The 23,773-nt window shown below is 39.8% G+C and overlaps 1 protein-coding gene across 1 annotated transcript in view; it reads left to right on the top strand.

Annotated features, from left to right (window-relative positions):
* The window catches only part of wtip (WT1 interacting protein), a 36,321-nt gene that overhangs the window by 3,114 nt on the left and 9,434 nt on the right, over positions 1–23,773 (top strand). Inside the window, exons 2-3 of the mRNA XM_082540943.1 lie at positions 7,677–7,778; positions 22,112–22,179. Of these exons, the coding sequence (XP_082397069.1) occupies positions 7,677–7,778; positions 22,112–22,179 (170 nt within the window). The remainder of the gene's footprint in view (positions 1–7,676; positions 7,779–22,111; positions 22,180–23,773) is intronic.

Here is a 23,773-nt window from a genome sequence, read left to right as displayed (position 1 = left end):
GCCAGGTCATTCAGAGCAGTGTGGTCCGAGTTTGTTAGAGATTGCGGTCACTGTGAGCGTTGCGATTTAAAGAAAGGCCCTCCCCTTGCCGTTTAGACTCCTTAAGATGCCCTATGTTGAAAATTGAACACGTGGTGGTTACTTTATGCTGCAAAATCTTGACACTAAAACAGTTTGGTTGACCAGCAGCAACACAGCCACAGAAAGCCAGCTGAGGAAGTTTCTGTCTACCTTTTGAATTAATAGCCAGACAAATGGCTGCAGACGAAGAGCAGTAGTTTGTTTTATAGCTGGTGCACTTGCTCAGAGTGAGTCTGAGACAGCTGTTGATTTGTTCCAGAGAAACAGGTTAAAGAAGGAGGATGGAAGACAGGAGGGTGAAACGAGGAAGACAGCAGTGAGGGGAGCAAGAGAGATAAAGAAACAAGAGGGTGGAAATAGATAGAGATGGGGAAAGAAAGGAAAGGGAGGGAGAGAGAAGAATGCAGTCAGACGCTCCTCACATCGGGTCCAATAGAGACAGCTCTGTTTCCGTAGCGACAGTGGAGAAATTGATCGCTGGGCCTTCTTTTCGGGGGGCCCAGCACTGCTTGCCAGTGTCCCACTCTGCCCACTTTGCACTGCCGGCTGGCTCTTGTGTGGCCTCTGTTTGTTATAGTGGCAGAGGAGCTGTGAATCAACAGCTGGCCCGATACAAGCTTGCAATTGAAGCAGCAAAGTGAGTGAGGCCCACCCCACCCTTTTGCTTTGCTGTCCCTCCCTCTCTACCACCACCACCTTAAACCACTGCCTCCCCACCCTGCCTCCCCCGCGAAGCCCTTCATTAACCAGCCAGTGGGGAGTTGGGCAACACCAGACACTTGGCACACGATCTTGGCTGGCGGGCCAGACATAGTTGGTGGGGGTCAAGTCTGATCACCTGCCTAGAATTATAATGGCAGTAGTCATGCCCATGCCTGACACACACATGCTGACTTGTGGACAACAGCACACTGTGTGTATGCTGTACTGGACCCTACGCCTGTACTGGGAATGCACACTGCAGCTGACGAGATTAGAGGTATAGATTTTTTTAAAAGTCTCACTTTAAGTTTTAAGCCTAGATTGTCCGCTGAAGTGTGAAAAGCTACAGGAGCATTCACAGTTCACCAGGGCAGTCGCTCTTGAGAAGTTTAACATGTCCCCCTCCACACATGGTGGGAAGTTAACTGTGTCATTCATTCCCAGTGTGCACCAGACTACATGTGCTTGTTTACAGTGCTGTGAATCACAGCTTTCTCTTCATCCCCTCTCCTGCATCTGTCTTTTGTTATATTGTCTTTTTTTTTTTAGAGTAGGTGTAAATCAGGATTTGCTATAATGCCCAGGACTGTAAACCTACTCTATGTGCAGTAATGGAATCTCTCCATTGCAGACGTGCAGAGATTTTAAAGCATCGGAAGTGATGCAACGGGCGACACAAACTAAAAAATCCCTCTGCTTGTGCTACAGGTTTGAGCCTCCATTTGTTTGACTGAAAATCTTCATGTAACCGACTCATATCTACAGAGATTGGTTTGATATTGTGCCTTAAGAAGTCCAACTGACTTCACACTGAGCAGTGGTTAAAGTTTCATGAATCAGGCTGTGCAGGCCTTCTTACAACTCACAGCACGTCCGCTGTTGTCTTTAGTGATGGTAGAGAGGTGAAGGACCAGAGTGTTTATAAAATACTCTCTAATTTACCATTTTAATGTCTTTTAATTATATTAGATCAGAATGGTTGGAGAGATTTTCTTCTATGTGATCTTCCACACTAGAGTTTAGTGTTTTTTCTTTTTCAGAATAAGTTGTAATTCAAATGCACTCACTTATTTCACTGTCAGTCTAATCATTGCACTGTGTGCTTACTACACCACTGCCATCCACAGTTCTTGTAGTGTATATAAAAGATGGATGTAGCTGAAATTGAAGCCAGCACAGAAGCGCCTTAAATCGACCAGCAGGGGGCGACTCCTGTGATCTATGGGAAGTCTTTATGAAAATTGCTCTTTCGCTTACTTCCTCACTAGTTTATGGCCTCAGTTTGTAGTTTCACTTCTTATTGGATACAAAACATATTCATTTTGCAAAATGTGGTCTTTTTTATAGGCAAAAAGGATGATGAAACATAGCATAGTTTACACTATTTTTGACAAATCACTAGCTGATGAGATATGGGCCTATGTGTCCCCTGCCCCTTACTTATCACGCCTGGTTTCAAAACATCAAGATGGTGATGACAAATGTTCAGTTTGAGGCTTCACATTCGACCTTCATGAACCAGTGGGTGACATAATGGTATCTACGGCCATCTTTATTTACAGCTTATTCTAAAATCAAACATTACTGCTTAGTTTTACTGCATCCTGCGAGTGCCAAATGGATATGTTGTGAAATGGGCACATGAGATGTTCAGCTCCCTGTTTTAAATGACTAATAAAGAGCACTTCAGAGATTTTCCCAGCTGCTCTGTAAAGGAATAACCACATCCTCACTCATGAGACCCTTTCGCATTTTTCGCGTGTGTTCACCAAAACACATTTATGGTTGACATTTACATGTCAGTGTATGAAATCTTGACAGTGCTACTCACACATAGTAACTGCAGTATAGTTGCAGCTAGCGGGATTAAAGCAATAGAGGTAAATCAACGTAGCTGCATGAATAAATCATAGGTTTTCAGTTTAGCCATTGGGTAGAGAGTTGAAGCCAAAAAGTCATGTTAGTAATTTCTCAGCTATAGATCACTTCTGTGGGAAACCAATAAAAATAACAACGAAGGAAGGAGCCGGAGGGTTATTTAAAAAACAAACAAACAGCCTAAAACCACTTATGAATCACATTTTCTTGTTATCAAGAAGCTGGATAATGTGTGTAAAAATAGGCACACGTGGTGATGTGAGAATTGGAAGTGGAGGGTATACACGAGTCTTTTAATCCGTCAAAAAATTGTGTTGTTTCACTAAACTTACACACAACCACCACCACATTTTGAGGAGTACAATGCAGAGACGCAGCGATTTGGGTTATCGATGTTCAGGCAGATTCACAGTAAGTCACGCAGTGCAGAAATCAATGCACAGGCACCATGTACATCACGCTGTAATATGAGCTGAGTCACAAAAAAGTCAGTAGAAAGGAGAATGTTGAGACTTTCTTACACTCACCTACACATTTCATGCTGATGCATGTAGTCTTAGTATAACAGGAAGTTGGCTTCACTCATACAGTAACATTCCTATCTGTGAAGTATTACTGCATCAAAAGACGCTTGTCCAAGTTATTCATAGTTGTCATTCCAAATAATTGGAAAAGGAAGTTCGCTGCTCTGATGCAGAGCAGAAAGGAAACAGAACTTGGTATGAACATTGGAGTATGATGCTAACAGACTGTGGTTTATCTCTTTTAAGCACCCTGGACCCACCCAGACCTTATCAGTTATTAAACAGTGACCTGGTGCCTTTTTAGCAGGTCGAATTAAAACAATGCAGCATTACTATGCTTCATTTCTTTTGAATCCCAGTTGTTGGAGATGTAGGTGAGATTTTTTTAGTAACGGCAGTAGTTACTGACTCATTGGTTAAAGGCTTCCTCTTGTAATTACAGTTTTCATTCGATGGATGTAAAACTTTACTGGAGTTTTCAGATCTCACTCTGGCCTGGTGATGGTTGTAAGTGAGATTTTTTCCAAGAAGTGTTTCTTGATTTTAGAGCCTTGATGTGGAGCAGTTACTGAATGAACTGGGGATATTTATCGAAGTAGGAGGATTGCTAAGGCTAATGTGGGCTCAGACAGCGTAATACGGACTCCAATCACTGGAGTCAAACACAGCTTCACGGGTCCTTTATAACACCTGAAAAGCGGAGCATGTTATACATACAGTATATTTTTTTACCTTCTCTCTCATGTTACAACATAGATTGGGTAAATGGTGTTGAGCAACAGAAGCATGGAGTTCTTTCTTTTTTTTGCACAAGGGTCAGATACACACTATAGGATTGACAGACCATAACGTCACATACCCAGTTTTTGTGCAACCAATGAATCATGTCAATCTTATTTTTCTTTCTTTGTTTTTTAGCCTTTACTGAACACAAAACCGCTAATATCACATACACAGTTTCAGACGTCACTGCCTGTTCACATTCTTGTTCTGGTACACTCAAAGAAAAATGCCTTATTGTATCTGTTGGCTTGTGTGTGTCACCATTTAACGTACTGCCCTTAACCCTTGAGAAGGGCGAATTTATTTGTACGCTTGTCTCTTGTGACAGGTTTGTACATGGATGTAATCATACAAAAATTAACTTTTAAAAAAAGGTTCAAACTTGGACACTAAATTCATTATATATGCCTGGATATGGACTGTCATTTGTATCGGCTTTTTCAGCGATAAAGACCACTTAATATCACCAAAACCTGATTTATGTTTGTACCTGAGCAAACACACACTGCCTCTTAATGTTACACCTTTAAATCTTTAAAGTACAAAGTTAATTTGAGGACCCTGTAATTAACCATTGGAGGTACATTAGTATAGAATGAACCCGCAGGGACAAAAATGTACTTCTTCTCTGTCCCTGAGAGTTTAGTTTCCCTAACAACTATTTATTCCCAGCTGTAATTGCTTGAGGAACGTCTGACGTGTGGCCTGTTCAAGTCATGACAGGATCTTTTTTTAATCATCGGTTTGTTACCAAAGAAATAGTATAATCAAGTCAGAACCTGGCATAACTGACTCAGTTAACTCCACAAAGAGTTGTGTAGAAGTGTAGGATTTAATGCAGTATGTGAATATAAGAGGGACGATTTTAGATTCTAACAGGTAGAAAGCAGCAAAGCAATTACATTACAGACTTTCGCATTGGCAAAATTGTCTGATCAGCTTGGATATTTTAAAGTTCACTCATTCATTCTTATCCCGCTATTCTTCCTGTTTTCTTAGCAACGAGTGCAGTCAGTCCAGGTTACATCAGCTTTTGATTCCAAATAATTAATATGCAGAAACACCTCAGATAACAAGTAAAGACATTTAAGCTGTGGGTGTTTTTGTTCTTTGTGCTCATCCTTTACCAGTTTTCAGTGTCACCGAGTGCTCCAGAGCTGTTATGAAAGTGAAATAACCCTCTCAGAAAGCCAGGAAATTCCACAAGTGCATCACTGAAAGTGTATACATGGTCTGATTTCAGAGATAATGAACCAAATTAAATTAGGGGTGTTGTTGTGGTGCAGCTCCCCTGTTGGGATCTCTTGAGAGATTGTGTCCTCTAGCCACAGTGACCCTGGACTCACCTCACCCAGACTTTGACCCTGCACTCGCTCAGGAATGTGGCCTAAGTGGAGGTTGTCCTGTGTGAGAGTTTGGAGGTTGTTAGTCTGCTGCTGATGTCTACTAATAATTTTAAGCCACTGTTTTTTTTCCCCCTCCAATTGTGTTTCTTCGCTAAAGGTCACAGCACTTTGTGTTGATGGTTAGTTCAGGCTTAAGTGAAGTGGCATTTGAGTCCATCACTTCCCCTCAAGGGCAAAAGCAGCATTGTAATCTGACGGATTGTTCTTGGACTTTAGGGACGGATCGAAATGAGTTATTTCCACAAACCGTCACATGGTTATTGCAGGATTCAACTGTGCTTTTACACTCACTGACCTCTCTGTTAGTATAACTGTTGAATTGCTTGTTGATGCAAATATCTGATCACATGGTAAGAATTTGATGCATTTAGGCATGGTCAAGATGACCTGCTGAAGTTCAAACCAAGCATCAGAAAAAAGGTGATTTAAGCGGCTTTGAACATGGGATGGTTGTTGGTGCGAGTGGTTCAAAAACTGGTGGTCTTACTGGGATTTTTTAATATAACCATCTCTAGGGTTTACAGATCTGAAAAAGAGAAAATATCCAGTAAGCGATTGTTCTCTGAGTGAGAAATGCCTTGTGATGATAGGGATCTGAAGCTTATTGCCCCACTGCTCTGAGCTGATAGGAAGGTTAACAATAACTCAAATAACCACTTGTTACCTTTGAAGCATGTGGAAGACAGCAGCATAGGATCACATCAGATGGTACTCACAATTTACACTGGCTTACCAAAATTAGACATTAGACTACTGGAAAAGTTGTTGCCTGGTCTGATGAGCCTCAGTTTCTGCTGCAACATTCAGATGGTATGAAATAACATGAAAGTATGGATCCATCCTGCCTTATATCATGATGGGTCCATGGTCTCATGTGGTGGTGTAATGGTGTCTGCAATATTTTGTTTCCACACTTAATGTCAACCAAACATCATTTAAATACCACAGCTTACCTGAGTATTGAAGCTGACCATGTCCATCTCTCTCTGACCACAATGTACCAGTCTTGTGATGATTGCATACAGCAGGATAACGTGCCCTGTCACAAAGCTCAAACTGACATGTTTCTTTGCACATGATAGTGAGTTCACTGTACTCACCTGGCCTCCACTATCCCATGCAAAATTCAGGCACTTTTTTAAGTAAAAAGGAGTCCAGCCCGGTACTAGCAATGCGTACCTAATAAAGTGGGCAGGAAGTGTATGTAGAAAGGAAAAGATGGGAGCTGCTCATAAAAAATTAGTAAAATCATAGAACATCAAATGTTACTATAACAAGGACTCCACTCCAGCGGATATATTCACGCAAGTAATGTCAATAACATTAAAGTAGTCAAAAATGTCTTTTAATTTTGAGTATATTTTACCATTCTTTGAATTATTTAATATCCATGTGCATGAATGTAGGTTTATAGCTGCTTATCATGTCATCTTCGTTTACTGGGTTAAACTTTATAGGTGACCACTGCGAGTTTGGCTTCATGATCCGAGCAGTAATAAAATGCTGGTTATGGTAATAGCTAATATACTATAATGAAGGAGGAAACAGCACCACTATGAGTTGTAAAGTCTTTGCATGTGTCAGTTTGGTTACAAAATATTTATGATAACCAATTAAGTAAAAACAACATTGGCCCGTTTGAATACAGCTTTTCACAGCAGGACAGTAGAAGAGGATTTTTCTCTCCGCCCTGTCCTTTCTAACAATCCCCTCACTTTTACTGCATTTCCTGTCAGTGCATTTTAATGTAATCATCAGCTTTCCTGATCTAGTCGGCTTCAAACAGTATGATGTAATGCATGGAAATGACAGGAGTCAAATGTGCACAACTAAAGTAGAAATCGCTTCATGAAATATGACTTTAGAATTAATATTCAAACACTAAAATTTGCTCTCTGTCTCTAAAACCTGAACATCTGTAATAATCTCTTTAATGTTTTAATGCTCCGAATTTCATTGTGATATTGGTCTTCAAAGGCGATCAAAAGCTGCCGAGGGAACTGTGTGATATTCTTAGCAGATTTATAATTTTGCAGTGTTATTCATTTGCATAATTAAATAAATGTGCAAACACATTGACAGGTTTCCTGCTGTGTAACAAGAAATGTGACAGGATCAAGTCCAGTAATTGTTCCTTATGTCAGAGTCACACACAGAACAACACAGACTGTGTCTTCACTGGACCATACAGACCTTTTCAGCATCAGTGCAGTCTCTGTCCTCACAGAATCGCAGATTTGTTCTACTTTTCCATTAAACTGTTGTCCTCATCATCATGTAATTGACTCACTGTCTCTAACAGGTATTTGTGTCAAATGTGGGAAGGGTGTGTATGGAGCCAGCCAAGCGTGCCAGGCCATGGGGAACCTCTATCACACAAACTGCTTCACCTGCTGCTCTTGTGGTAAGTAAGGCAGTTATTTTATGGGTGTCTATTATGCTTTTTACTTATTTTCTGTCATACATAAACTGTTACAATGGTGGATGCTCATATTCAACATAGCAACAGTTCCAAATAATGAGTTTATTACCCTAGAAGCCCCTAGAAGCCAAAAGTGCTGGGTATAAGCACTCTGTTTCAGATAGCGCTACTTTTTGCAGTGTGAATGTGGTTATTGAGGCACCTAGAGAAATGTGAAAAACTCTAAAGAGCAGATGGTGATATTTTACATGACCTTTCCTAAAAAAAAGTCCTAGAAATATCCGTATTATGTGTCAGTGTCAAAAACATGTTGCCATCTTCATGAGAATTCTCTGCAGAGGTGACACCCAAGACATCTTATTTCAGCTTGTTGAATTTCAGTCATGCACTAGGGCTTCTGTCTGAAGCATTTTTCTACAAAGTCTTGATATGCGGGGTATGTGTGAAAAAATGTTACACTCATGGTTTATGTAACACATATGTGGAAAAAAACCATTTCCAGATCAGCAACATAGATTTATAGATGTTTCGTGAGTTATACGTTGGATTTCACGTCCCTAGACACTATAAAACTAGTGTAAAAGGTCAAATTCAGTGAGTAAATCTAATCAGCATCTTCACCTAAATATGTAGAATGCTACCTGTTTTCTTACCTTTTATCCTGTTATCTAGGTCAGCGGTCTCCAACCTTTTTTGCGCCACGGTCCGGTTTATGCCCGACAATATTTTCACGGACCGGCCTTTAATGTGTCGCGGATAAATACAACAAAAAAAACTAGTAACGGTGCTGAAAAAAAGAAGATTTATTCATAACACACGTGAAAAAACCCAGGAAAACCGAGTTAACGATTAAAACGATAACAAAATAACGCTGAAAACCAATAAAAACCCTGAAAACCATACACCTGAGCCTCAACTCTCGGGGCCCAGTACCAAACGACTCGGGGGTTGGGGACCGCTGATCTAGGTGAAAGAGTCATAAGTCATGGTTACATCCTGGTAATGCTAATATTTGACTTTGATTCCAAAGAATTTATATGCATAAATATCTCTGTTAAAATTTCTCCTAAATAAAAAACAATCTCCAAGTTTTATTGGTCACTCTGAGCATCTGCAAATATTGTAGCAAGATGAAAAAGGTTAATATTAATTTTGTCTGTCTTATTGCTAATCAAGAAAACAATAAAAGTAGCTAGTCTGATGTGCCTGTATGTTAGTTTGATGTGTCTCTACTCTAAATATGAAGACTGTGAGGCTGTTTCTAGAATAGGGCTGTCAAACATAAGGCCCTGGGGCCAGAATTGGGCCCAACTGACTCAAATCTGGCCCGCAGGATGGATTTGGAAAATGTGAAGAAGAACAGAAATTTTGGACTTTTAACTGTACTTTCATGTTTTACAGTTTTTCCTGACATAAAAATCTCCCCCCATGGCCATTCATTCCTCACCAAAGTAATTCATTTATTTCTGTAATTTTACACTATGCTAATTAGCCATGCAGACTGAGTTACAACAAATAGCTTGTTGCTTTCAGATGCAGCTGGATGCAGCTGTCAGTCTCATATCGCACACTGTTTTAACTCCCTAAATCAGCTCGTGTAAACTTGCCCACAGCCTTCAGTGGAGACAGTTTTAAAGTATTTGGTCTGCGTGGATGATGATATTATGAGAAGTGAATCACAAAGCGATTCTGCATTAACCTGATAGCAGAGTGATTTTTTTCCTTTCTGCTTAGGAAAATGGTGACCTATTACTTAGTCTCACAAATCTATAATGCATGCGTTGTTTTTCCAGTTGAGGTAAATAGCTGTCATTAACCCCTTTTAATGCACGCCTTTCTATTTAATTTTACACTACCTGAAATCCATCTGTACTGAACTCAGTGTCCAAATGTATGCAGATGACACAGTCATTTATGTGCATACTAGCTCTAAAGAGTAAACTGCATGAAGCAATGGAAAAAACATTAATTGCATAACTTATTTCATACAGAATCTGTCCAAAACCATAAGCATGTTTTTTTCTATTAGAAGAAGCAACTCCCCTCCTCCCGAAATTGTTGCAAAAAGGGCAGAAGGTACATGATATTCGGTATTGTAAATGTCGATTCATAATTATTTTTACCCCCGCAGAAATACATTACAAAAATATCTTTTAAAATAAGCGCATCCTTGCTCATTTTGAGACATATATATAATTTAAGAATTCAAATTGGTTCACAGCTCTCACCCACCCACTCTCCCCAACATAAACACGGTCATTTAGAGTGAGTAAAGATTGAAAAGCTGAGCAAAAATCAGGTAAAAACATTAACATAAAAGTGGCAAAAACATTGTATCTATAAAGGGCCATTGAGTACTGTGTTATATTAATTACTTGAGACACCTGGGTCTGTGTTTGTATTTTGGTTTGCCCAGCTTTTGTGCTCCCTGGAGAACTGATCATTTCAGGAGTGTGATGTCTCAAATGTGCTAATTCTTACAGGCAGCACCAGCCGTGCTGTAAGCTTCTGCCGCTGCTGTCTCTGCCTAAAAAAATCATCATTAGTATCACCAGCTTGCTGTTAGATCTGGTGTTACAGTCTGGATCAAAACATCTGCTTCTTAAAATAATCCCCTAGGCTGGTGTCCGCTCTGTAGAATAAAAGGGCAGCAGCTCTCTGCAGCGGGAACAGGCTAATAATGAAACAAAGAAATAAAATGCTGACATTATTTAGTTTGTAAGGCTGTAATTAAATCTGTTCTCGAGCTCCAAGGACAGTATAGATTGTGTGTGCGTGTGTGTGTGTGTCTTCTGGACGCCCCTGACACTCGACTCCAGCCCTCTTCTCCCGTTTCCTGGGGAAACAAGAGGAAGATCTTGGGAGAAAGCTTTTTAGGCAGGTTCCATTCATATGTGTAACTATACATGGATACCGATCCTCCACCTCGCCCCCTCCGGCTCTGGAAGAGCTTCCTACAATTTAGATGTAACCAAAGCCACATACTTTCTTATTTATTGTGTGCTGGAAGAAAGAGGGGCCAGAAGCTGAGTGTCCAGTTGCAGAAGTTTGGGTGTTTAATGTGGAAAAGTGGCTTCTGGCTTGGTTAAGAGCTGTTTTAACAGCCTTGATAACTTTTTTTGTGGGTTCATTTAGGAGTCAGTGTTCATTGCCAAAACAAAGGAAGACACTGGTTGTTCTCGACATTTGGTCTTTCAAACAGACTTATTTGTAAGACAACCAGATAATTTCCTCTGAGGGCTAAAAATACCCTGAAAACATGCCTGGAGTACTTGTGGGGAGCAGGGTAGCTACATAATAAAGCAGTTATGTGGAGCGTAATTGCTTTTAGACAAAAAACAGCTCCCTGGAGAATTATTGTTGCGTTTATTGGAGAAATCATGTCCACGATTAGTTAACAAGTTGTCTTTTGTGCTTCATGGACCATCTCTCCTCTAAAGATGGTTTATTGGTAACATAAACTCTGATGTTTCATTTGACCTCATGTGAATGGGAATGTTTTCTTTTAAGCAGTGTTTTGAAGACCTCTGAGAAGTTTAGTTTCAAAGTGCCTGGTCTTGTCATAACACAATCCAGTGATTTATCGGGAATTTCGTGCTTATGTCCCCTGTTTGTTTTTCGGGTTCTTTTTCTTCTTTCTGGACTCTGAAGCTCCAGAGTGAGGTTGAGTTTGCTGAGACATTGCTCACTGGTAGCCTTGGGCTTTGTTTAACCATGCATAATTGAGCCCTCCTCTTGGCTTACTCCCATGGTTGCACCCTTTTTTCATGAAATGGCCAAGAATGCAAACCCCACCGCCGCCACCACCACTTCAGCCAACCTTCCCTGGAGGACCTCAGTCAGACAGTCACAAAGTGTACCAGACCTGCTTATCAGAGGGGGCAGGCCTGGCATTGGCACACGTACGCCAAAGTGGATGCAAATACATGTCCACAGGAGGACATCTTGGGTCTAATCAGTTTGAACTTTGACTTTTTAATATGAAATATCTTATTTTTCTTCCTCTAGTGTCCATCATGCTAAGTAGTAAAGTCAGTCAGTCTATGCCACAAGTTTCTGATGGCTAAAATATAACACACATATAATGTTATCACACTTGGTCTGTAAGTCAAATCAACTCAAGTAAAATCAGAAAAATTGTAAAACCTAAGGTTATGGTCTACATAATATCAGCACAGTAAAACTGACAAAAGCGTTTAACCATTGTCTTTAAGTAAACTTTAAACATGAGGTCTTATTCTATTTCTTACTTACTGAGTCTAATATTTAAAATTAGAAAATGCAAAACAGAAAAACCTGTAATCTTTTGTATTATCATTGCTCTTGCTATTTTTATATATTATTAGCTACCAGTTGTATATAAAAAGGCATTAACAAGTGTTATTTTAGCAATAATAAGCATCTGCCGAGGTATCTATGGTTATAAATAGTGCCACTGAGCAGTGAATTTATTCATATCTGCAGCTTTAATTGTTGGTCAGAGCATTAAACATTACCCTGAACTGACTGGATGAGTAATTGTTATGCTGTTGGACCTAGCAATGCTAACCTTAGCCACAGTTTGCAGGAAAAAAAAAAGTCACATTGTGTCCTTGCAAAATGGCACAAACATTTAAAATTCAAATTTTATTGAAAGATTTGTTTCTAATGACTGCTAAATGCAAATCTAATTATTATACAGTAAACTCTGTTTTTTGAGAGCTTTATTTTTCTTTCTAATTTTAGTTTACGATATTTATTTTCCCATTTATATTTGGCATGGAAAACAGGTGTCAAAACATCCCTAATGGACATATTTCTCAACGTAAACACAGGTTAATCGGGCTGAATGTAAAATTTCAGGATGGGCGCGAGACAGGGTGTCGATGAAAAGAAAAGAAGTAAACACTGCACTTCAGACTGGATGAGCAGACTGTCAACCGCAAAACGCCCGATGACTCATTTGTGTGCTACACTGAACCAAAAGGCAGCAGCTCAGGGGCTTGAATTTCTTTAATCGTTTACCGCCACAAGTTGCACCTGCAAGGCACTGGAAATCATTCAATTTTCTTTTTTGTTTTACTCCTGAGGTCGTACATGTCATATATATGCAAACTTGTAGTGTTATTAGAAGAAACTGGATGGATGGATAATGAGGATAAGGCAACTTCATTCATTAGTAATCATGCTGGGTAAATATTTCTTCATAGATGCAAGCAGGAGACAACTGTTCTCATTAGCAGGTGGTCAGCGAGCCGGCAGCTAACGAGCCTGTAGCAGCAGTATTGTGTTTGTGACACCCTCGGTGGAACCCTTTCTGCTTTGTTTGGGCTTGCATTTAAGATCCTTCTTTTATTATAATGAATAACAGGAAGGCTGGATGCTGTGAGACATGTTGGAACAAGGATGTGTATCATAACTTTGCCCTCAATTTGGGCTGCAGCTGCCACTTTGATGTTATTTCTATTCTAGGCAAGTTAGAGGTTGATTCAGAAAAATGTGGAAAATTCTATTTAAATACTTCAGACAGGTGATCTGTTCATTGCCAGTCATGCATGAAAAATGTAACTATTTATTTTTAGATTTTTTTTCCTCAATATTGTTTTCATTTACACAGCGTTATAAACATTTTGTTGCACAGCAGATGTCACCTGTTGCTCACAGTAGACCCGTGCTGTATTTTTTATATTTTATTTGCTGTATTATACCTTAACACAGCAAATAAAATATATGTATGGATCTCTTTTTAAGATATATCAAATAAAGATATACATATTACTTTGTCTGCTTTTACGTTATGAAAGCACAGAAAATGCTAAATGAAAAATAATGATACATCACAGACTAGAGCACCCCACCCTCCACCACCTCAAATGAAAATAGGTGCCATTAAAAACAAAATCACACAGCTTATTATTTTTGACAGTAAACAGAACAGATTTCTCTTGTCTGCGTCAACTGTCTTATTTTGTGGACAGACTCAGTTGTCCGCTTGCTGGAGGCTAAAAATGTGCTCATTCTTTGACACAATCGTACTAACGAAAAGGACAAATATTATCTGACTCTACCAACCAAAGCTCTTCTGCATACTTTGGTATTTGAATACTGCTACCTTCCTATCAGCTAAAAGCAGTCTAGCCATTCTTCTGTGACCCCTGACATCAACATTTAGACCAGCACTCTCTGAAATAGTGAAATTGATTTTGAATAATAGTTGAAAATCATTGAAATCATCTTCCTTTTCTATTCTGATGCTCAGAACTCATTTGAACTTCAGCAGTCTTGCCTTGACCTTATCTACATACCTAAAGATGCTGACTTGCTGCCACGTGATTAGCTGCTGAGATAGGCGCATTAAGAAGCAGTTAAATACCTGACTAAGTGGCCAGTGAATGTGCAACATTCAGATTGATTGTAGGCCAGAGACATGGAAAAGTCAACATTTTTCAATGGAAACTCATTTGCTTTTGGAACAAGGACTCAAACTTATTTTATAGACACAACGAACAACATTTGGTTTATCATTGTGTGGCCTTCGCTTGCTGTATCTCATTCATTCTTGCTTTAAACTGGAGGATATTATTAGGAGTTTCTTTTTACAAAAAAAAGCTTCTTCTTTTTTTTGCACATACTCATATCTCTCCCATCCACACATCATCTTTTTCTGCACAGCTGAAGACATGCAATCCTTAGCTGTTATCCTGCAGTTCTGTTGCCTTTCGTCTGCAGTTATACATTACAACTCAAAGGGTAGACCAGCAATTTGAAGATCTTTATCTCTCGTTTTGTCCACACAGAAAGCAATGAAATGTCTTGCAAAGATCTGACACTATTGCAATGTTCCTCTTTTTGGAGGTGAAACCTGTCTCTTTGCCAGATGTTTTGCCCTGAACTTTTGCGCATACCCTAGAAGTCGGAGCTTGCATCATTTCTGACTTCTGGATGACTCAAAACTGGGAGTAAATCTGTGAGAACAGTAATCAGAGCATAACATCAAGACAGTGCATGTGTCTGTCCTGGTTTTAGTATTGTGTGGCTCAAAGGGTGTGGTGGCAATTGGTCAAAACAATGTGATGCAACCATATTTTTTTGTTACATGTTTTGTTTTTGTAAATTAAATCCTAATATTTAATTAATCTGTTATTCAGCACTAAGTTTAGCAAGTATCTGTGCCTATGATGTAGTTAAGGAATGCAGTGACCAACGTTACTCCCCTTTATTGATAAGCTTTGCTTCAGAAAATACATAACAGAGCAAAACACTAAAGTTTGAGTCCATTTTTATCCACAGTCTATATGATGTTAATCTCCACTGTTCAGAGGTGGATAATATGCTTACAGCAGACTTTGCTGTAGCCTCCGTGACTGGGGTTTCTCTCAGAATACCAAAAACATGAAGGTCTGCAGAGGCTTGTGATTGCATTGTATGAAAAAATCAGTTTGAAGTTCCTTTGTGAGCCAATCACCATATTTATCTGTTCCTGCAGCCAGGCAAACGCTCTCGTGGTTTCTCTGCCAGAGAGAGAACAGAGTGACGCTTTCTGCCAGCACATTCCTCTCTGTTAGGCTGGTTTATTGTCAGTGACAAAGCGCGGAATTAAATTAAAATACAGCTAACAAAATTTTCTGTTGTCTTTTGATGTGAATGTAAAACAATAAGCTTCTGTATGTACTGAAGCTCTCTCCTTGTAACTGCAGGCAGGTCCGTGCTGTCATGTGAACTGTTTATTCTGGCTAATTGACCTGATTGAGGAGCCAAACTCGGCGGTGTGATTGGTTTTCAGATGCTCATCAGTACCACCAAAAATGTCCAACCTGAGGATGTGTGACGGGTTCACTTTACCCTTTTTTGTAAAGCTCAAATTTGTTTGGCCACTGATAAAATTTGACTAACTCATAAAATCTTAGAGGAAGTAATAATACAACTATTAACCTTGGGAAGTCATTGGTTTTCAGATGCTATTTATATTTGATTAACTGCTAGCAAGAGCAGTGTAAGAGCGAATTTTCTAAGTGCACTTTTAGTAAGCACGTTTTGCCACGGGATAAACTTCCTCTCAGAGGGGAACAGTTATCTCGTGTTGAAACACACCAGCAGGCGTGTCACCAGTAGGAAGTTGACAAATACTTCTTGTTGGAATGTGACCTGATATGATCCACTTCTGTGTCAGCATTTGCTTTAGGGATGTAGATGTTTCAGCTTTTCTATCTGGTCAAAAGGTCAGCTCAGTAGATCAGCAATTCAAAGGTTAATGGTAAAAGATTATATTGTGCGTTGTCTGTTTTATGCTGACAATTTATTTTACCGTATTAGACCCAATCACCAAGAATGTAAAGGGTTTAAGCTGATTGACATCTGCTTAATTGCTCTTACTGGCTTATGTTTGACTTCTGACGTCAATGCAAACGCAGATAACAACAGTTTCACAAGTTCAAGGCAGCAGCGGCTTGAGAATGCAGGTGCCACTGTTACTCCACCAGGTACAAAACCTAAGTGTATGATGGGAAACGGGATTCTATGTGATATGATATGTGACAGATCATTAAGGAACACGATTGTCTTCTTCATATCGTTTTGCAATTGGTTTATATCTAAAGATCTTTAGATAGAAAGAGACAGGGCCAGCAATCAAGTCTGGGGAGATCGTCATGGAAAATGTTTTAATAATATTTCATCAGTTTTTAGAGTGTAAGGCTGCAAAATCAATGGATCAGTTTCAACTGACAGTCCAAAAAGCGTTATGAATTCATGTTCACTCGCTGCAAAGTTTTGAAGTTCATTTTAGTTCATATGTATTTCGTCATTTAAAGATTATGGACACTCAAATGGACAAATTAAAAGGACACACTGTTTTTTTCTTCTTCTTTCTTTGCTTAAAGTTTGTGATTATAAGTGTTTGTAACCTCAGTAGTCATGATTCATGATTTCTGCCAAAGCTGGAAAGCCCTACTATGAACCATTAAAAAAAATAGAGGCTTGGTTTTCATTTTTTTCTACTAAAGAAATTATTTTGTGTCAAACTCTGAAATGTTCCCCTTTCTCTTCGCAGCATGTGGCTGCTATAAGCTCAGCTGATGCAACTGAGCTGCTGCAAAGAGAGCAACACCTTTTAGGCTGCAGTTAAAAAGTCTGCTATTGAGGTCTTAATTCAGACTTCCATTGTTAATGGACTGGACTGGAAAATGTCAGTCAAACTAAAGAAACGTAAAGCATGCTTCATTTCTCTACCCATAGTTTAATTCATCATATTTATGAAAACTTTATTATTTCCTTCCTTTAAATCTTCAGCTTAATATTCAGTGCACTAATCCAGGTAAAGCTATCAAGCCCAACAGTTGAAAAAGTCAGTAACTTACCATTGCTGCAACAGAAAATTAATGTGTGTGTGTGTGTGTGTGCCTGTCCTTAAAAAAATCAAAAGAGATAACACAAAGATTTTCAAAGTAAACATATCATAATAATTCCTCAATGTTCATAAAGTACTATCCAAAGGGGGGACTCTCTGTGGCTTTGGAAGTCTTGGGTCGAGCTTCATGTGCATACCATGAGCTCAGGTTACACTGAAAGAAATCCTGTCATCTTCACTTCTATTTGAACTCCAGCCATGAACTTAACCTTAAGGGTTGGATTTTTTGTCAGTTTTCTAGAGTTGCAGAGAATAGTCGACACATGTCCTGCATCCAAAATGTACAAAAGATCACAATTACATCTGTATCTTATCGGTAGGAAAAAATTATTCAGACCAGAAACAGCATGCAACTTAACAAAGTCACTGCAACGTGTTAAATCTTCTTTTTGTATTATGCAAAAATAAGATTCCCACATTCTCATTTTGGTAGTCATAGAAAAGGCCACATCTCCCACATGATCCAAGGATGAATCTCAGACACACTAACATTGTGTAGAAAAAATACACAGCTCTCATTTTAGGTGAAAGCGTCTAAACAACCTGGATGCCCAATGAAATGATTTCTATCCTTTCAGTGAAGACGAGTGACTCCTGCTGGGTTTTTTCTTTCTTTTTTGACTGAATAGGCTTAACCGAAACTGCCATACCAGAGGAAAATTTAGCCGAATGATACCTTCGCCATGGTGACACATCAGTCTTTATTTCCATGGCAACACCAGCATTCAAAATGCATGCACTAACAGATGAGCTGAGATTTGTAAATGACCAAAAATTGCACGCGGCCGTCATACGTGCAGAGGTCAGGAGCAGAAAGAGGGAGAGGAGAAAATCACTCATCATTATGTGTCATTATAAACCATACCAAACTCATATGCATGTGGTGTGCTGACGTTCATGGATTTTAAATGCTATTGAAAATTAGCTCTGTGCTGTTAGGCATGTTGCATACCTGTCCCTATAAAATATAAACTATGAAATTAAGTAAATACTATGACTGTGTAAATAACCTAACAAAATCAGTTGTAAACCTCTAGTTTCAAATGCTGTGATGTCAAAATAATGCGAGTATGGTTTGAAATTAAAGTGCCCTGTGTCAACTTTTGACTTAAAATTGAATCAATTGAAAATTGACTCCAGTTAACTAAATGTTTTTCTTTTTTTTTTAAAAGTGATGGAAAAATCTGAAGTCTGTCAGTCTTTTTGATGGATTAGATGGTGGATTCATCAAAATATTAAATAAACACACCAGTTGCTGTCTTCTATATATACAACCTAAAATTAAACATACACGGTTGAATCCTCCAGTGAGGTGTCGGAGCGTGATTACGACTGAGTCATGGGTGCAGCTGGTTCCTCATGCAGAAGGAGCAGATTAGGCAGGCAAAATGAACCTCATGGGGAAGTAAGCGCTTGCAGCATTGGAAAGTTTAATCATAAAAAACTTTTGTTAAATTACAATCACTTTCCTGCTGGAAACATGATGCTGGTTATTTCAGTTTTGGGTGTAGCAGCAGAGCGAGGTTGGACAGAGTTTGCCCTTCAGAATAAAATAAAATCGGACACAAAAAGCTTTCGCCTCTGCAGCAGCCCTCTTTGATGCATTTGAATACACTCAATCAAGCACCCAGCTCAAGTCACCTTATATTTGCTAGTTTAGACACAAGGTTGTTTTAGTGCCTCCGCTTGAACTGTCGAATCTGTTTCTTTTGCTGCTGACATGTGGAGTGACCTTACAGCAGATTTTTTACATTTCTATTCTTTTTTGTGATGTACCATTATTTGTCCCTTATGAATTGATGTCCCCATCAATGGATACTCTTTTTATTTGTAGGTAGGTAATGAGAAAATAAGTTAGGAAACTTCACAACCCTGTCCATCAAAATGAAAGGCGATGACAAAGTCTAACACAACCTCTGGTTGGAACTTCTAAAAGTAATAACTAAGACAAGCAAGCAGAGTGAGACATGAAAATGAGAAAAGGGTTTTAAAGTAAATCCCAAACTGCACATCTAGCTAGTCTATGATGCCAGGATGGGTAAAATATGCTCAAGTTTACATGCAGTCAGGGGCCTAATGGGAGCAATTTGACTGAGCTATAATCATGGATCAGGCTCTGTAAAACCTGCAGGTAGATTGCAAAATATAAATAGAGCTACTGATTCAATGCCTTGCAGGACTGTGAGGACATTCGGCCCCTCTGCAGCAATGTCTGGTCACAAAAGGCCAAAGGAGCGAGAGGGAGGCATGGAGCCCTCCCCCTCTTTTTCTTGGTGATGGAAGTGGGCAGAGAGCGGGTGCTGGAGAGGTGCGGGGGGGATGAATGGGACCAGCTAGTGACCTCAGGCAGAAAGAATGTCCCCGTTTGCTCAGTCGGCCTGCTCCCCTAGCAGCGCTCCACACAGTCATCAGCACTGGGGCCTTTGTATTCACCTTCCAGACCCCAAACTCCAGAGCAGAGGCCACAGACCAGCACACAGCAACACCTCGCAGCCCCTGCTGCTGCACTGTTCACTATAATCTCACTGCTCCTGCCAGTTTAGCCCCTTCAAAGTCTCATCTATGAAGAGCTCTTCTTCAATCCTCCTTTTCTTTTTTGCTCCTCGCTACCAAAATGCTAATTGCTCCTCAGTCTCAAAGTCTTAAAAGTCTCACCTATTGTGTGGACAACATTCCTCTGCTGCTCCAGCCATTTATGTGGATGTTAATGTATTGCCATCTCCCAGCATTGTGACAGTGTGTGTGTGTGTGAGTGCATGTGAGTGCATGTGTATGAAATATAGCGACTGCATAAATTTAAGTTTTAAAAAAAAAAAGCAGCATATTTTTCATGCTGGGACACCCATAAAATCAGTGGTGGCTCAGGACGACAATTAAATCTGACTAATCCTGCAGATTTATGAGATCCATGGGTTTCGTCTGCCAGGCTTGGGTGAAGTCATCGTGCTGCCACAGAGACACCGCTGCTGTTAAATGAATTTGAATGGGCGAGCAGTGTGAGATGCATGGCAGGGGGCTGTAGAAGCCAGCCCGCAGCAGAATTTCCTTTTCAGTTTGGATTCAAACTTGGATTCTGATGAATGAAGTCTAACCCAGAGGAATTCAGTGTTCTCACTCTGCGCTAGAAGCTCGGTGTCCTGAACCCAGGCTCACAGTGTGGACATGTTTATGTGTTGTGGGCCTGTGACTTTTTTAGGGTTTTAAAGTTATTTAGAATAATGAAGCGGTGTTGAAAAGCTGGTTGTCGTTTTCTGTATGTGTCAGAATAAGGGACATCCTCCCTCCAGTCTGCTATTGTTGGTCTGTCTGTGAGCAGTGCACAATAGCAGGGAAGAGTGGAGATTTTTGGGGGAGGTTTGGCAAGCAGCCTGCTGTATTGATTGTGTATGGGTTGTGAATGGATTCTTGTCGGGATCAATGGTTGAGGTAATTAAACGGAGGCAGAAAGTTGCCTTTTTTTAGCGAACCATCTGCTCCGCACTCTGCGTGCTGTGGCCGTGGCAGATAAAAGAAAAGGATACAGTAGGATGTGTTTTTGCATGTAAAAGTTAACAGAAGTGTTATATCGCATGTTCTGTCTGAAATAATTGGTTCATTGTTTATTTTTTAGTTTTTTTAGTTTTTGGGGGGCAAAGAAGTGATAACCTAACAAATACAGTCTAAAAGTGCACATTTTCTCTTCCATATTTTTATTATTGATGTCTGCAGGAGGATTCGTATTTCAAGATACAATTTATTTTTCTAATACTGGACCTCGGTGCAGCTACTCAGTTCATTCTCTACCTGCGACATGCAATTTTAACTGCTCTTCACTAGAAGGCCGACATTCTTTCATTTAAGCTATCTTTCTTCTATTCCGAATTCAGCTTCCTTTTCATGTCCTTTACAAACAGTAGGTTTAAACAGTGGGTGGATGGTGCAGCTGTGACAGAAATCTGCAAACCAGCAATAAAGAAAATCGACTATTTTATCATCAGATTTTAAAAAGTGGAAAATTGGATAAGCTCATCTCTTTGCTTTCTCTAGTATTCTGGGATGGTTTTTACGGTTTTACACTAAACTTGGCTAAGGTTGGTGTGCAACAATGTTCAGTGCAATGGTTTTCACAATTTTTGTGTAAGCCAGAATTTAAAGGGATGACTATATTTATATGTTCAGAAAATAGCCTTTGTGTCCTCTGACATATCATTAGTTCTCCTTTTGATTCAGTTTGTAACATCTGGATGTCATCAGTCCACTGGCAGATACCTTGCCTTCACTGGAAAAGACACTTTTAAATCAGACACTTTTAAACGGTCTACCACTATTTTGATGTTGGCCTATTTCTCTCAGATGTTTCATTTGCAAAGTGCTTTTTTATTATTACCCAAACTGTACTGACAGATGACAGTGATGATGATCATTCAGTCCAGCTGAAGTCAAAAGACACATGGCTTTTGTGATAGTTGTCTTTCTTCTTCTTCTTTCAGTAGGTTAACCAAGACCTTTGCTGTATCACTTATTCGTAATTCCCAAAATGTAACAACTACACATAAAGTCTGGGGCTCACGTCAACTTTTTTTAGTTGTTGTTTTTGTTGTTAAAGGAAAGAACTGCTTAAAATGTACCGTTACAAAAAAAATAATTCATACCTTGATGTCCACTTGTGGTATACTGTAAAGTACAGTGTGCTATAATAATGTTTGGTTGTCAGAAAATCCCTCGTCACACTGTTTGGTTGTTGGTAGACAACAAAATAGCAAATGAATGCAAGGAGATGAGAAATAATATTCCCACTGTATATAAGCGGTTCTCTTGTTTACTGTAAGGGTCTGTGCCTTAAGATTTCTAGATCCAAAGTACAAAACTATGAGCATCCACATACTTTTGACTATATAGTCTATATACATCTTTGCATGTTGCATTTTTAATTTGCCGTTCATCTTTTCAGGGAGGAGGCTACGAGGGAAAGCGTTCTACAATGTCAATGGAAAGGTCTACTGTGAGGAGGACTTTCTGGTAAGTGCTCTCATGGTTATTGATTTTGTTCTGTGATGAGTGCATCACTGTGTGTTTGCCTCATGCTGGAGTCAGACGGGGATGCAGGTGGAGCAGAAAGAGCGAAGAATTAGGACCTCAGGCTACATTCTTGAACCCTCTGGAGGAAAAACACTGAACAGCTACAATTAGGGCTTTAGCACCACCCCTTCAATTCACACTAATAATTTCCCCAAGGAGCTCAATTACACTGCGAGCTGCTCCCCGGCACTTACAATTAGGAGGTGGAGAAGGAGGAGGAGGGTTGGACAGCTGCAGCTCTCAGACTCCTGGTCCATCTGCTGCAGGTTAACAGGCCGGACACTGGACCTGATCTCATGCTCCACTGAACACTGAGAATCGTGACCATCATATTTTGTTTACTCTAGCTGTATGTGATTTGAATAAAATGTAACTGATTTCAAACAAGGAAGGTGGCTGCAAACACTTCCTCTAACGCAGATGTTGAAATTGGTTTTGTTGTCCAGATTACACCATAACTGTTAGCCTCATGTGCTGACAGTACTTCCTGTTTATAGGCAGCTTTCCTGTAACCTGCTGGCCTGTTAGGAAACACTCAGATTCCTGTTTTGCAATTTACAATCAACACCTTTGAGATGTCGGGATGAGACTAATCTCCTTCCGCCTCCCTCCTACGGCTGATGCACGGCTAGTCTGGGCTGTCACCCTGGGGGTGCTTCATAGGTGGGGGGAGGTGCTGGCAGATGGTAGATTCAGAGCAGAGATGTCAGGGCAGGGGGCAGCCTGCCCATCATGACCTACCACCTCCACCTGGTAGCAGTGTCTCCATTAGCAGGCCCCTCTGTATCAATCAGGTCACGACCCAGAGGGGGTTGTGTGCTGCAGATGGTCGCTTTAATTATTCGCCTGGGCTTCAGGTTTGAAGGGAAGGAGCTACTGATGTGTTGGCGAGTGTTTTATTTCCTGTAGAAGACAGAGGGCACTAAACTCCCTCAACATGAAGGAATCTTTGACGAATTAGTTATAGCTGTAAAAAAAAGTAATGGAGGCTAAGAGAATGATGAGATGATTCTAAATAAAGCCTGGTCATCTCATTATAAAGTGTATCTATTATGCTTTTATTTATTTCCTTTCATAATTAAACTGTTACATTTAACATGGTCAAAGTTACAAATAATGAGGTCAACACATTAAGGTTGAATAGCTCAACAGCTCACGCTTCAAAACACTGAACACTGGCAGTTTTTTCAGCTCTTGGTTCTGTACAATGTCAGAGAGATGATATCCTTATATGGTCATTTGACACGCACAGCTCTGACTGAGAGCACAGAGGTCCCACAGAAATTGAATGTGCCACACGCTCAAAGCAAAACAAAACAAAAAAATAATAATAATACAGTCACTGGGAAACAAACAATTCTGCTTAGTTGCTAGGTGGTTGACATCCTATTTTTGCTCTGGTGTAAGTGAACCATTAGAAGATGCAGCCAGCCAAAGTGAGCGAAAGTGAGCGAAACTGTAACAGCTTTTTTGAGGCTACATTTACATTCAGTATGAGACAAATAAGAATTGTTTTTAATTGTAATTCACGCAG

Source organism: Aulonocara stuartgranti (assembly GCF_965226115.1).
Source record: "Aulonocara stuartgranti genome assembly, chromosome: 1".
Lineage (NCBI taxonomy): Eukaryota > Metazoa > Chordata > Actinopteri > Cichliformes > Cichlidae > Aulonocara > Aulonocara stuartgranti.
This window is presented reverse-complemented; position numbering and strand designations above follow the sequence as displayed.